Here is an 11,899-nt window from a genome sequence, read left to right as displayed (position 1 = left end):
CACTATTTAATATTTTGCTCGATATCAACTGGCAACAATCGGTACCACCCGTTACCGGATGTGTCTCTGATGCACGCGGCGAGGTGTCACCGTGCGGAGCGGCCCGAGGCGTGGCTGCGCGCGGACGTGCGGGCAGGAGGCAAGGTTTTGCTGTTCTGTTTTTCAGAGTACCATGCTGTAGTCGGATTGATGAAAAAAAGAATGTGGTCGGAGTATTTTCTGCGTGTGCTTACCCAAGGGCCAAGGCCAGAATACTATGATATTCGTATATTTGATGAATCAGACACACCCTTACAACATCCCAATACATAACATCCCAATACATTGTAGCTTACGCCTGTAGTACGCGCGTATCCATGTGTGTGTGTATATTTATATATATACCGAAGCAGAATTGATACCAAAACTGAAACCTGTTTCTTCCCCGTCAGCCAGCCAGCCACGGCGTGCAGCCGCAGCCGCAGTCAAACGCCCAGCACAACCGCGTCCGCGGTGCGCACCGGCGAGAGAGGAGAGAGCTGAGCTGAGCTTAGACGCTGACGAGCTTCTTGCCGAGGATCATGTCGTCGGTGGTGAAGTCGGCCTCCTTCCTGAACGTGCCGCGGCCGAAGTCGAGGTTGTACGAGTCGGCGAGGCCCTCCACCAGGTCGTACTCCGGCGTCCACCCGAGCTCCTTGCTCGCCTTCTCGATCGACGCGAAGAAATGCTGCAGTTTGTTTTGACAGCGACGACGTCGTAAGGAATTCGATCCCAATTCATCGGGTTTCAGAAGCAGCAGCAGCAATCATTTCAGAATTTGCAGAGAAGCATCTGCTGAATATATGTATATACCTGGTCTCTGAACGGGAACGCCTTCTTCTTCCCGAAATCGAAGTCCTTGGGGTTGTAGTGGACGATCTCCGGCTCAGGGAACCCACCGGCCTACGTGACCAAACACGCCGGTGATCATGGCGAGATCAGGGTTTCCAGACCGCAAGTTTTTCAGAATTTTCGGGCGAAATTTTTCAAATTTATGCAAGAATTTTCGGACGAAAATTTTTCAGAATTCCCGAAATTCCTGCGAGAAACCGAGGCCAAGAATATCTTGGTCGTTGCAGCTTCGTACCTTGGCGCACGCCCGTGCTAGCCCGTCGAAGGTGACGTACTTGGCGCCGGAGATGTTGAACACCTGCCTGCTCGCCTTCGGGTTGCCGAGGGACAGCACGAACGCCGTCGCCAGGTCCTGCACGCGAGCGAATCCCCCAAGAGTTTCAGACCACACCCACGTACACTACACTCTCCTGATCGAGAATCAGCACGGCGGATCAGTGAAGGCGATCGATGGATTGGACCTTGACGTGGCCGAGCTGGGTGATCTGGTTGCCGGCGCCGGGGACGGGGATGGGGCGGCCGGCCTTGAGGCGGTGGAAGAACCACTCCTCCACGGGGTTGTAGTTGAGCGGGCCGTAGATGTACACCGGCCTGATCGACGTCCAGTTCACGTCCCGGGACTCCAGCAGGCTCTCCGTCTCCAGCTTCCCCTTGTGCCGGCTCTTCGGGTCCACGGCGTCGACCTAGGCCAGCCATCCATGGCGATCGTCAGGTTAGCCGGCAGCAGGTGGTGAGAAATGACGGCGGCGCGTGCGCATCGTGCGTACGTACGTACCTCGAAGTGCGGGAGCAGGTCTGATTTCAGGTACACTCCAGCCGACGAGCAGTAGATGTATCTGAAAAGAATTCAGGCATTGGAAAGTTCAGATATGCTGTGAGTTTTTGGGTGTGATAGTTTGATCAGATGATGTAGCTGCTTACTGTTCAAGGTTAGGCAATGCGTCTAGGATTGGGGCTACCTCAACAGCTTCTCTCCCTGTAAAAACGATGACCCGATACGCGTGAAAAAAACTGCGCAATAGTTTCAGTTTGTGGGATGGCACATTGCTTTTTTTTTTTTTCAGAAACTGCTAGTATGTTGCTATACAGTGTCAATTAGTATTGATAATAGATGACGCAATTAACTTTTTTGGTGCATGTTTAACCATTTGGTTAATTAAAAGATTATGCAATTATACGAAAAATGTTAGTTATAATAAGGATATACTTAGTAATAAATTCAATCACAATAGTTGTATCATTTGATATAATTGGCTGAGATTAATAAAGCTTTTATTATAAAAAAATGTAAGAAGTCTAATCACAACAAAATAAATGATAATTACGGAATTTTTTTAATAAGATGAATGGTAAAGCGTGTACTGAAAAATCAACGATAACATCTATTAAAATACAAAGAGAGTAGTTGCTTTTTTTTTTATCTATGTAGTACTAGCATGGTGAATTTTGGGCTTGGGAAGTGTTACCATTGATGTCGTAAACGACATCGAAGCCCTTGGCGGCAAGGCTTGTCTTGACGAAGTCGAAGTCTTGCCTGTCACCTTTCAAGTGCAGCACCTACAGAAGAACCATCCCAAATCCCATCACTGGAATCCATGACGACATAATCGACGAGCAAGAAGCTATTCATGTAAGCTTTTACAATGTCTTAGGCAATCTTACGTCAGAACAGCAGATGTAATAAACACCTCTAGTTGAGATTATTATTTATCAGTGTCACATTACATATGAACAATCTTACTGACAAGATATGAGGAAACAGCCCACCTTTGAAGAGAACTCTGCATACTCTGCATCTGACTCTCCTGGCAACTGCTGGGTAATGGGGGCCTTTCCTCTAGTGAACAATGTGACCTAACAAGTGCATTTTCCACAAGATCTTTTTGTAAAAATAACAGATAATACTGTATTTAACAGAAAAATCAGACTACACAACTGACTAACCTGGTGCCCCTCCTTGACAAGGAGCCTGGACAGGAAGACTCCAATGAACCTGGTGCCTCCCATGACAAGAATGTTCTTGGAGTCTGCAGCTGCTGCTACCTGCATCCTTGCCCCCCTTGGCTGCCATGACCTCCTCCTAGTCTGCCAAAAGGAAATTCACAACCATCTCTTAGTTTTTCTCCCATGCCTGAACTTCATGAAACCAAATGTTGCAAGCTTTTCTGTTCTTCAGATTACCTGGCTTGAGATGGAGAGTGCTGCACCACTGAAGTCAGAGATAGGAGAAGGCAGCAAGAGACTGCTCTTCAGGGAGGCTGTTGCTGCCATCTCTCACTCCTCTTTTCTCGTTTACTCCTCAACACTCCTCTCCCAGTTCTTGGGATGTTATAAAAAACAAGGTACAAACAAGAGGAGGGGCTTTGTTTGTTCAGGATGGTAGTATATCCCTTGTCTGAAACTTGTGGTTCAGTGTGTGCTAATAGAACAAAGCAAAGAGAGAAAAAAAAAAGAGGTGCTGGGACTGTTTTGGCATGTGTGGATGGAGCAGCCAGCCCTATCCAGTGATGGATCCTCTCCTCTCATTCTTTCTTATGTCCACTTGGCAGCATTCTGATCAACTGATGGTGACATCTACCTCTTTTTTCTTCCTTTGAAGTACACAAACTGAGGCTATAGTGTCCACAGGCATTTTTTTTATTAATATACTGCTTAATTGGAAAATAGACAAGAACTTATTGCAATGGGCATAAAATATTATCTGATCATCTTGTAACTGATACTCCAGTATCAGAATGGAGTTCTTTTTACCTAAGATTTTTGCAGAATATTTAATAATTCTTTTTGAGAACATATCTCTGTTGGGAAGATTTTTAGTTAAGCTCCCATGTTGTTCTCTCTTGACCGTTGTTACATAATTTTAAGAGCTTTTTTACTATCTTTACAAAAGTGCCTCGAGGTACCACACTTTTTAGTATAAAAAATGTATCTGAAAGTACATTGTATCTTGAGATACCAAGAAATTTATACTAAAATTCTTGGTACCTTAAGATACTTTTCAAAAATGGTAAAATGTTTGTAAACCTTGGTCACTGAAGGGGCAATGCTTATTGTTTTCTACCCCCACCTTGTCTTTCCTCAGTTTAACTGTTTAAGTGATATAAGCAGACTCCTGTGAGTTCTCCAAAAATTGCAGGTCTTTTTCTTCAAAAGGTCAAAAGTCAAAACTGAGGTTAAAAAACAACAAAAGACACGAATTATGGATACTTCGATTCAAATATTGAAATTCACCTCTCTTATCACCGTTATGTATAAACTCCGGAATGTAACTAATATCATCCTCACTTGCAAAATCTGAAGTACAACTCTAGAACAAAAAAAGGAGTTCTCAACTAGTACAAGACATCTTATTCATACAACAGAAACTAACATAACCAAAGGGCACTGATCAAAACAGCCGCCAGCAGTGATGATAATAATCCTCCTCAGACCTCGTTCTTTATCACCTTCCTGAACCAACGTGTTGAGTCTTTAGGGTACCTTGTGAAGGTCTGCCGGTCCACGTAGACGATGCCGAACTTCGAGGTGAACCCGAGCCGCCACTCGAAGTTGTCAAGCAGTGACCAGGCAAAGTACCCAATGACCTTTGCACCATCAGTGATGGCCCTCTTGAGCTCATGGAGGTACTGATCAAAGTACTCAATCCTGAAGGAGTCATACAGTGCACCTGGTAGGGTGTCATTCCCTGGCTGGTCAATGCCTGCAATGCACTTGCTGTTAAGAGTTTGCACCAAGATTCATGCTGCAGAAACTCTGCTATAGTTTTGCTGTTCATAATCTGAAAATTGAAATGATAGAGATTTGCTCCGGTCTAAAAAAAGTACCTCAAGATACCGATACTTTAAGGTACCAAATCATTTTCTACCATTGGATCTAGCTGAGTAGGATGTGCACTATTAGATCCAACGATCAAAAACGATTTAGTACCGCGAAGTACTGGTACCTCAAGATACTTTTTTGTTACTTTTTGTTGGACGGAAGAAAATCTCAAAAGGATATGTAGTGTTTTTATTTACCATTTTCTCCTATGATTATAATGGGGTCCTTGTACTTCTCCTTGACATGCATGACAGCTTTGTAGATTCCCCAAGGAACAACGTAAAGCCAGTTTGAATACGCCTGCACAGGTGTTTAAAAAATTCAGAAACTAGTTGTCTGTCAACTTATGTTGGAGAAAATTTCAGTTTACCTGTTTCCCGATTGGTACACCGTCACGCTCATCTGAACAGATAGATGAACAAAAATGTGTTAGCTAGGCAGACAAAGAACTGAAAAAGGTGCATATGTTTCTGGTCTAATACTGTGAGATTTGGAAGAGCCATACATGAAATCTTCACATCCCAATCATTCAGATAGCTCATGAATGTCTTGTTGACGTGGTGACTGACATAATACGTTGTGTAATGGTTGATCCCAATATAATCTGCCGATCCTTTTATCATCTCGGACTGCTCGCGTGTGAAATTTGGCAGCCTTCGCATAACAATGTTCTGCATCGTTTCCGGGTAATGACCGTACGTGATTGGGTGCAGGAACCTAGCAAAAGATCAAGTCCAGGTTCAGTTACTTCAACCTGTGCACATAGTGTGTAACATCAATGAATTTGATGAACATTGCAAAGAAGTATCACCAGCCAAGGGTGAATTCCCTGGCTCTATGCGCAGCTGCGCGGTCCTCCTCTCTGTCGGTGAGTGGCTCGTACCACACGAAGTCGAGAAGGATGCCAATCTTCCCCTTCTGAGTAGCCTGAAAATTGCAAAGTTTTCATGAACATGAGCTTGATTCATCGGAAACTTGAGAAAATTTTAAATTGGATAGGATGGCCATGGGTAATTCACTAGCCTGATACTTGTCTCGGTATATCTTGACAGCAGCAGCATGTGAAAGGAGAAGGTTATGTGCTGTGATGTAAGGCTCAGTGGCAGAATTCCCACCGAATTGGCAGCCAGTGCATCTGCCTGGGGCGAAGTAGCCGTCACCGTAGCCATGATTTGCCATCATCCTCGGCTCGTTGATGGTGAACCAGTTCTTCACCTTGTGGCCATATGTCTTGAAGCAGAAGTCTGCAAATCTCACAAAATCTCTCCTGCAGAATGGAGGTCAGAGACATGAATCAATCACACACGTCAATTCAGGGAAGGGAGCAAGGAGCAGTGAATTTATTTTGGTGAAACACCTGCAGCACTTCCAGTGTCAGGATTTGCAGCTATGACTTCCATAATTTTAGCAGAGAATTTCAGAGGTGCTTCTGTAAATTATGTTTTACAGCCACTAAGATGGCTTTGATCATCAACAACTTGGTCACTTACACGACTCTGGTGTGCAGCCATCCGTTGTACTGATCATGGAGCACCTGAGGAAGGTCGTAGTGGTAGAGAGCAACATATGGAGTGATGCCTGATGTTAAAGATCAAACAAAAGCCCATGAATTCAAGAACACGAAATCTGAAAACGGGCAAAGAAACAGATACCACCAATCCAAGGACTGAAAGAAATCCCAAGAACAACATACTATGAGCTAGCATGTAATCAATGAGCCTGTGGTAGTAATCCACGCCGTCTTTGTTAATCCTCCCAATCCCACCTGCAAAATGCAGAAGAGAAAAGCGTCACTGAAAGAAATGAAATCCCCATGATCTCATCACTGTGCCAGACCATGTCTCAGCAGGTGAGGTGCACATACTGGGGAAAATGCGAGACCAGGAGATCGAGAAGCGATACGCGTCGAAACCCACTCTCACCATGTTGTCCACATCATCCTGCAGAAACAAGATCATCAGAAAATTAAAGCCACATAAGCCACAGATCAAGCGGCATATATCATCTCTAGGACAAAAACCCCATCAGAAGAGGCACTGAAACATGAAACTTGTCACTGACCATATAGCGATGGTACTCGTCAACCGTCACATTCGCAGTCGCATTGTCAGGAGTTTTACCTGTACAAAGACAATCAGGCCAAATCCACAAGTGACGCAATGCAGTGCACCATAATGCAACAACAACTCAAATTTTTTGAAGGCTAAAAATGAAAACTTTAAATTGATCTAGCTTGTTACATATTCTCTTTTTATTAACAAGACAGATCAGCACAACACTATGTAACAATGTGCGTATACATTCCGGTATTAAGTTCACACTTTAATTCCATTTTCTGAAGATGCGACAGAGACTGTCAAACTGCATCAGGTGATGTGCTGTTCATCATCTAATTAACAGATACCACACATGCCTGCATTCTTATACTAAAATTTTGATATCTCTTGGTACCTTTTCAAGAACCGTAAAATTGTTCATATATCTATCTCACCAGGATGCAGCAGGAAGGTGTCCCAGATGCACGGCCCTCGGCCGTACTTCAGTGCGTTCCCCTCCACCTGGTACGCCGACGACGCCGTGCCGAAGACGAAGCCCAGGGGGAAGCTCGCCCGGGTGAGGTCGGTATGCTCCCCGAGCTTGCCATGGGCGTGCCGCGGCCACAGGGAGACGAAGGCGAGGACGAGGGGCAGCAAGAATGGCTCCTTCTTCATGTTGGAGAGAAAGAGAGAGAGAGAGAGTGAGAGAATGCGGTGGGAGTGTCGGATCTGCTGCTGCAGCTGTGCCTATATATGGAGTAGTGGAGGCGGACCGTGAAGTGGTCAGGGCGCGCTGCATGCGGCGCATGCGTGAAGCGAGAGGCAGCGCTGATCTCTGGCACGAATGGTGCGCGCGCGGCGGCAACGACTCCGTCCTCGATGATCTCCCTCTCATTGTGGAGCAGTGTGGCTTGCCACTGGTCCTGAGCCACTAGAACCTTTTTTAGCTGGGGCATTGGTAAATTTACCACTAGTTTTTTCTAAATTATAAAAATCCCATCCGAATGATAGTTCTGTTGACATTTTTATAATTTTTTAGTGCCAGTTTTACAGTAACGTTTCAATGGCAAATTTACAATCAATGATTTTTAGCGCGTGGTTTTCTTGGATTTGGTGATGGGTTAATTAAACCCTGGCCTTTGACGGTGAGTGTTTCACCTCCGAGTTTATCTAGCAAGATAACTTACAACAGTTGTAAATATTCATAGACACTTAGAATAATATTTGGTCCAATATTTAGATGACTATAAACCAGTACCAGGGAACTGGACATCAATGATGTGCCTAAAGGCATATTAGTGACGGATAAAATTCACAATCAGTGTTGAGTGGTCACTAATAAGAAAGAATCATCATTGACGAGCAAAAAAATGTCACCGATGGTTCTCATTTTTAACGGGCCATAACTAAGGCCCATGACATATGATGCTTGTGATATATGGTGCTGACAGCCCATCACAGTAGAGGCATCCATGACGGCACAAAATATAACCCGTAAATTGCATAGACCACTTTTTTTTTAACTAGCATTTGAAAAACTATAAATAGTCAAAATGTCTTAAGGTTGATCAAATCTTGTATGGAGAAAGTATAGAGTACTTGAGGTGATGTTGGTAGGTATCACAATTTCTCATATAAGTTTGCGCATCTATGTAATTGTTTGTCCAGAAATCTTGACCATCCATTTATATACATCAGGGTTGCGGAAGGATCAACTCAAGCAAGATCAGTAATTATAACGGTTTAGAACGTGGGCTATAGGCCTACAAGATCGCTGAGCACTATGTCAGGACAGGTCTACAGTATCGCATTTTTGTGTTATTATAACCCTGAAAATGTGTTACTATGGTCTACAACAATAGTTTTATGTACGGTTACTATAGCCCATGTAACTATAGCTAGGTATATTGTAACTCATGTAAATTTTCTTAGAAATGATAAAATGTGTTACCAAAAATATATTGTAACATTATCGTTGTGTTACAGTAGATCATAGTAGCACCTTTGTGCACTTATAGGAACACTATTATTGTAACATCTTTCTACATACTACAACATAATAATAGTATATGACTAATGGTACCTTTAATTAGATATTATTATAATAGTAAACTGTGCCAAATTATCTTCACAAACTTCAGGAAAGGAATTAGCAAGACATCACATGAGGACAATGACTACAAACGAGTAGAGAGCATACTGAATTTCAATTAGAAAATTTAATATAACTACTATATATCATTCCATAACATCCATAGTGAATTTGAATGTTCTTATAAAAAAAGTGCATATTTTAGGCAACTAGCTGCATGAAAAATGCAAAATATAGAAAATATATCTATGCCTATCCAATCTATATGAATTCTCATATTCTTCTTCATTAGAACTTGAGTAGGCCACTAAATCTCATGAGCATTCAACAATTAATCTTTTGAATCTGCACAAAAAAGAATAAATTGTCATGAAAGCACATGCATAATATGATATCGATCATTTATCAAAGTGTGGAAAGATATTGTATATGCATGCATGCTTACACAAATTGAAGGCCTAACAATTGACATTCCTTCGGCGTGAACATCACCAATTGTCTTGAAATGCTTCATAGGCCTTACTAGCTCCTCATGTTCTTGAAGACGGTGATTAACCACCACTTTTGTGAATTGATTACTTATCTCAACATCACCCACTTTCTCTCTTGGATTACGACTCAGAAAAGTAGCATATGCCACATGTTCTTTGTTAGGATATTTTGCAGTCAATAAAATTATTGTGGTACTGTTAACGCCAGAATTTCGATAATTGCCGTTGAAGATTAAACTATGATTTAAGACCGAATCGAACTGGAAACAGAGTAATCGGATAGAAGAGCAGGCGGAATACGACTCGGATTTGGCCGATGGAGTCTGGATCGGATAAGAAATATAGTCCGATTACGCCTAGAATGTTACAGATAGATTCGGGAATAATCAGAGTCTATGTAATTTAATTTTATCTGTTGGTTAGAGTTAGTTTAGATTTTTCCTTTATCTCTAAGGTTGCTAGAGTCCGATCGGGACTTGTGTGTCAGAGATAGAATCTACCTAGGAGTTTGTTATTTCTTTTTATCTATTAGGAGTTGTATGTCATGTCTAACACGGTTTAGTGTCCACTAGGGGTATAAATATGTATGCCCGGGGTCATTGTAAACTATCTACATATCAATTAGATCAATTACCTTCAGCGCATCGCCACCCTCTTCCGAGGTTTCAACTCCGGCGGAACTTGGCATCTGACGCGGGGCTGCATCGCTTCGATCTTCGGCGGAGGGGTAAGTCCATCGTTTTGCCGGGCCACGGTAATCGTATCTGCTGGATTAGGACTGTCTCGGTTCGGTCCGATCTTCTAATCTAGTTGCGCGATTGCTAGTTATCGTATCAGTTTCAACTTAGATCACTTTCATGTTTTGAGTTGATCTGGTCGACCACTTTGGGCGATCTATGTTGTTTGATGTTTGCTATTTGACATATTCAATCTAGTATTGTCTCAGTTCAGTCCGATCTAGTAGATTGCGTTCGTCAGATGGTTTATATCAGATCGATGTATTTTGTTTATTGTTTTATCAGAGTACCAGCTGATAAGTTACCAGTCATCGGCTCATTGGCTTGATAGCAATCTAGATCTATTTAGTATCTATACTGACATTGCTAGGTTTAAGCTTGAACTGTCTCGGTTGGGTCCGATCTTTTATGATTATTCTTAGCAATCTAGGCTAGGTATTTTATAGATCTTGGTTGTCTATCCGCATTCTATAGCCGATGATTTTTTGCCGATCTACATGCTTATCATATTTACATCAATAGAGTAGCCGATTGCTTTACTGCATTATTTCGATACCAAACATCTTGATTTAGTTAGATCGACAGTCATTTATGTTACATCGGCTTACTAGAATTATATGCAAGTTGGGTTTAGCCGATTGTAACACGCGATTCATTGTTTGTTCCAAGTAATTCGTCGATTTAGTTATTAGCCTTATCGATCTTCATGTTTCCTATAATCATATCGTGCTCGACTGCATACTGTCTTGGTTAAGTCCAATCTCTGTACGTCCAGTTCGATCTAGTTATAGGGGCTCATCCGATCGACTAAGATTAATAAGTAACTTGGCAGATTACATATGTTTAATATTTAATTTAACTCTATTTCTATCAAGTTTCTAGCCGATCCAAGCTTTTTATAGCCGATCATTCATCCTATCGGCGAACCGTTGCAGCATAACATCTTATCAGCCGGATATTTAATCATCTATTGGCTCGATAGCCGGTCGGCTTGTTTTACCATTCATCTTGTTAGTTGCAGGATCAAACTGACTAGTACGCCCGCACATCATTATATGAATTTAGGTCCTGCACTGGAGCTGTCTAAGATTGACTCCCAGGCCTACGTGTGTGACTGTTGATTGTCATTTTCAGCGTCAACAGGTACCGACCTACAATAGGATTGAATAAGAATCACTAGTTAGTTGCATAAACAAAATCCAAAAGTACTATTTGAGTACATAGTTTTAGTTACAGGGAATTTATTTATTCATTTCTAACACCTGATAATATATAAAACAACATTATGGATTAATCTGGAAAACAAAGTAGACACCAAATGCACAACCACACACTGATATAGATTATCAAAGGCACTATTTTCTCACCTTCCTTACCAGTAATCTAGAATGAATAAAATTATGCTTTTATCGTCATCATTGGTCATGACCATGAACTGATGTCTGAAGAAAGCAAAATTAAATTCATATTTCAGATTTGAGAATACTAAAAGTTATCATTAGTTCTGTTCCGTTAATTAGTATTTGTCACTAGCAACCAATTGCAAATAGAAAACATTTTGATAGTTAATAAAGAAAACTCAATTTGATTTTAAAATTCTCATGTAAATTTACCATGTGTTCTTTTCATGTTGTTGATTCTATTCATTTAAATTCAGGCCCAACCTCCGCCAGTCACTCATTTGCCTTCTAATCCTTCTCAGCTTGTTTGATCTAGCTTGTAGACAAGATTACTATTATTAATTTAGTCCGAGAGCGTCAAGACTACATGGTCATTGTATCTACTGGATCACTACCAAACTTCCAGGTGCGGTTAATCCAACCTCTATATATTCAATAGGCATTTTTTTACAAG

General features: G+C 41.9%; 2 protein-coding genes across 2 annotated transcripts; both read right to left on the bottom strand.

Moving 5' to 3' along the window:
- Window positions 1–229: 229 nt before the first annotated feature.
- LOC102714970 (chloroplast stem-loop binding protein of 41 kDa b, chloroplastic) lies at window positions 230–3,286 on the bottom strand. Its single transcript, XM_006663943.3, has 10 exons — window positions 3,052–3,286; window positions 2,815–2,955; window positions 2,638–2,724; window positions 2,337–2,427; window positions 1,792–1,846; window positions 1,646–1,706; window positions 1,332–1,553; window positions 1,106–1,222; window positions 832–921; window positions 230–706 (listed from the first exon to the last, which is right to left on the bottom strand). Exons 1-10 carry the CDS (start codon window positions 3,139–3,141, stop codon window positions 530–532), a joined length of 1,131 nt encoding a protein of 376 aa, XP_006664006.1. The 5' UTR covers window positions 3,142–3,286; the 3' UTR covers window positions 230–529.
- Window positions 3,287–4,059: 773 nt separating this feature from the next.
- On the bottom strand, window positions 4,060–7,434 carry LOC102715255 (beta-glucosidase 38). The gene is made up of 11 exons (XM_006663944.2): window positions 7,181–7,434; window positions 6,751–6,809; window positions 6,554–6,629; window positions 6,383–6,454; window positions 6,180–6,267; window positions 5,713–5,956; window positions 5,501–5,616; window positions 5,195–5,406; window positions 5,060–5,091; window positions 4,887–4,989; window positions 4,060–4,570 (listed from the first exon to the last, which is right to left on the bottom strand). The coding sequence occupies exons 1-11, from the start codon at window positions 7,398–7,400 to the stop codon at window positions 4,296–4,298; spliced, it is 1,497 nt and encodes a 498-aa protein (XP_006664007.1). The 5' UTR covers window positions 7,401–7,434; the 3' UTR covers window positions 4,060–4,295.
- Window positions 7,435–11,899: the final 4,465 nt, after the last annotated feature.

The sequence above is a fragment of the Oryza brachyantha genome, chromosome 12 (assembly GCF_000231095.2).
Source record: "Oryza brachyantha chromosome 12, ObraRS2, whole genome shotgun sequence".
Classification (NCBI taxonomy): Eukaryota; Viridiplantae; Streptophyta; class Magnoliopsida; order Poales; family Poaceae; genus Oryza; species Oryza brachyantha.
Note: the sequence above shows the minus strand (reverse complement) of the source record. Positions and strands in the feature narration are given on the sequence as shown.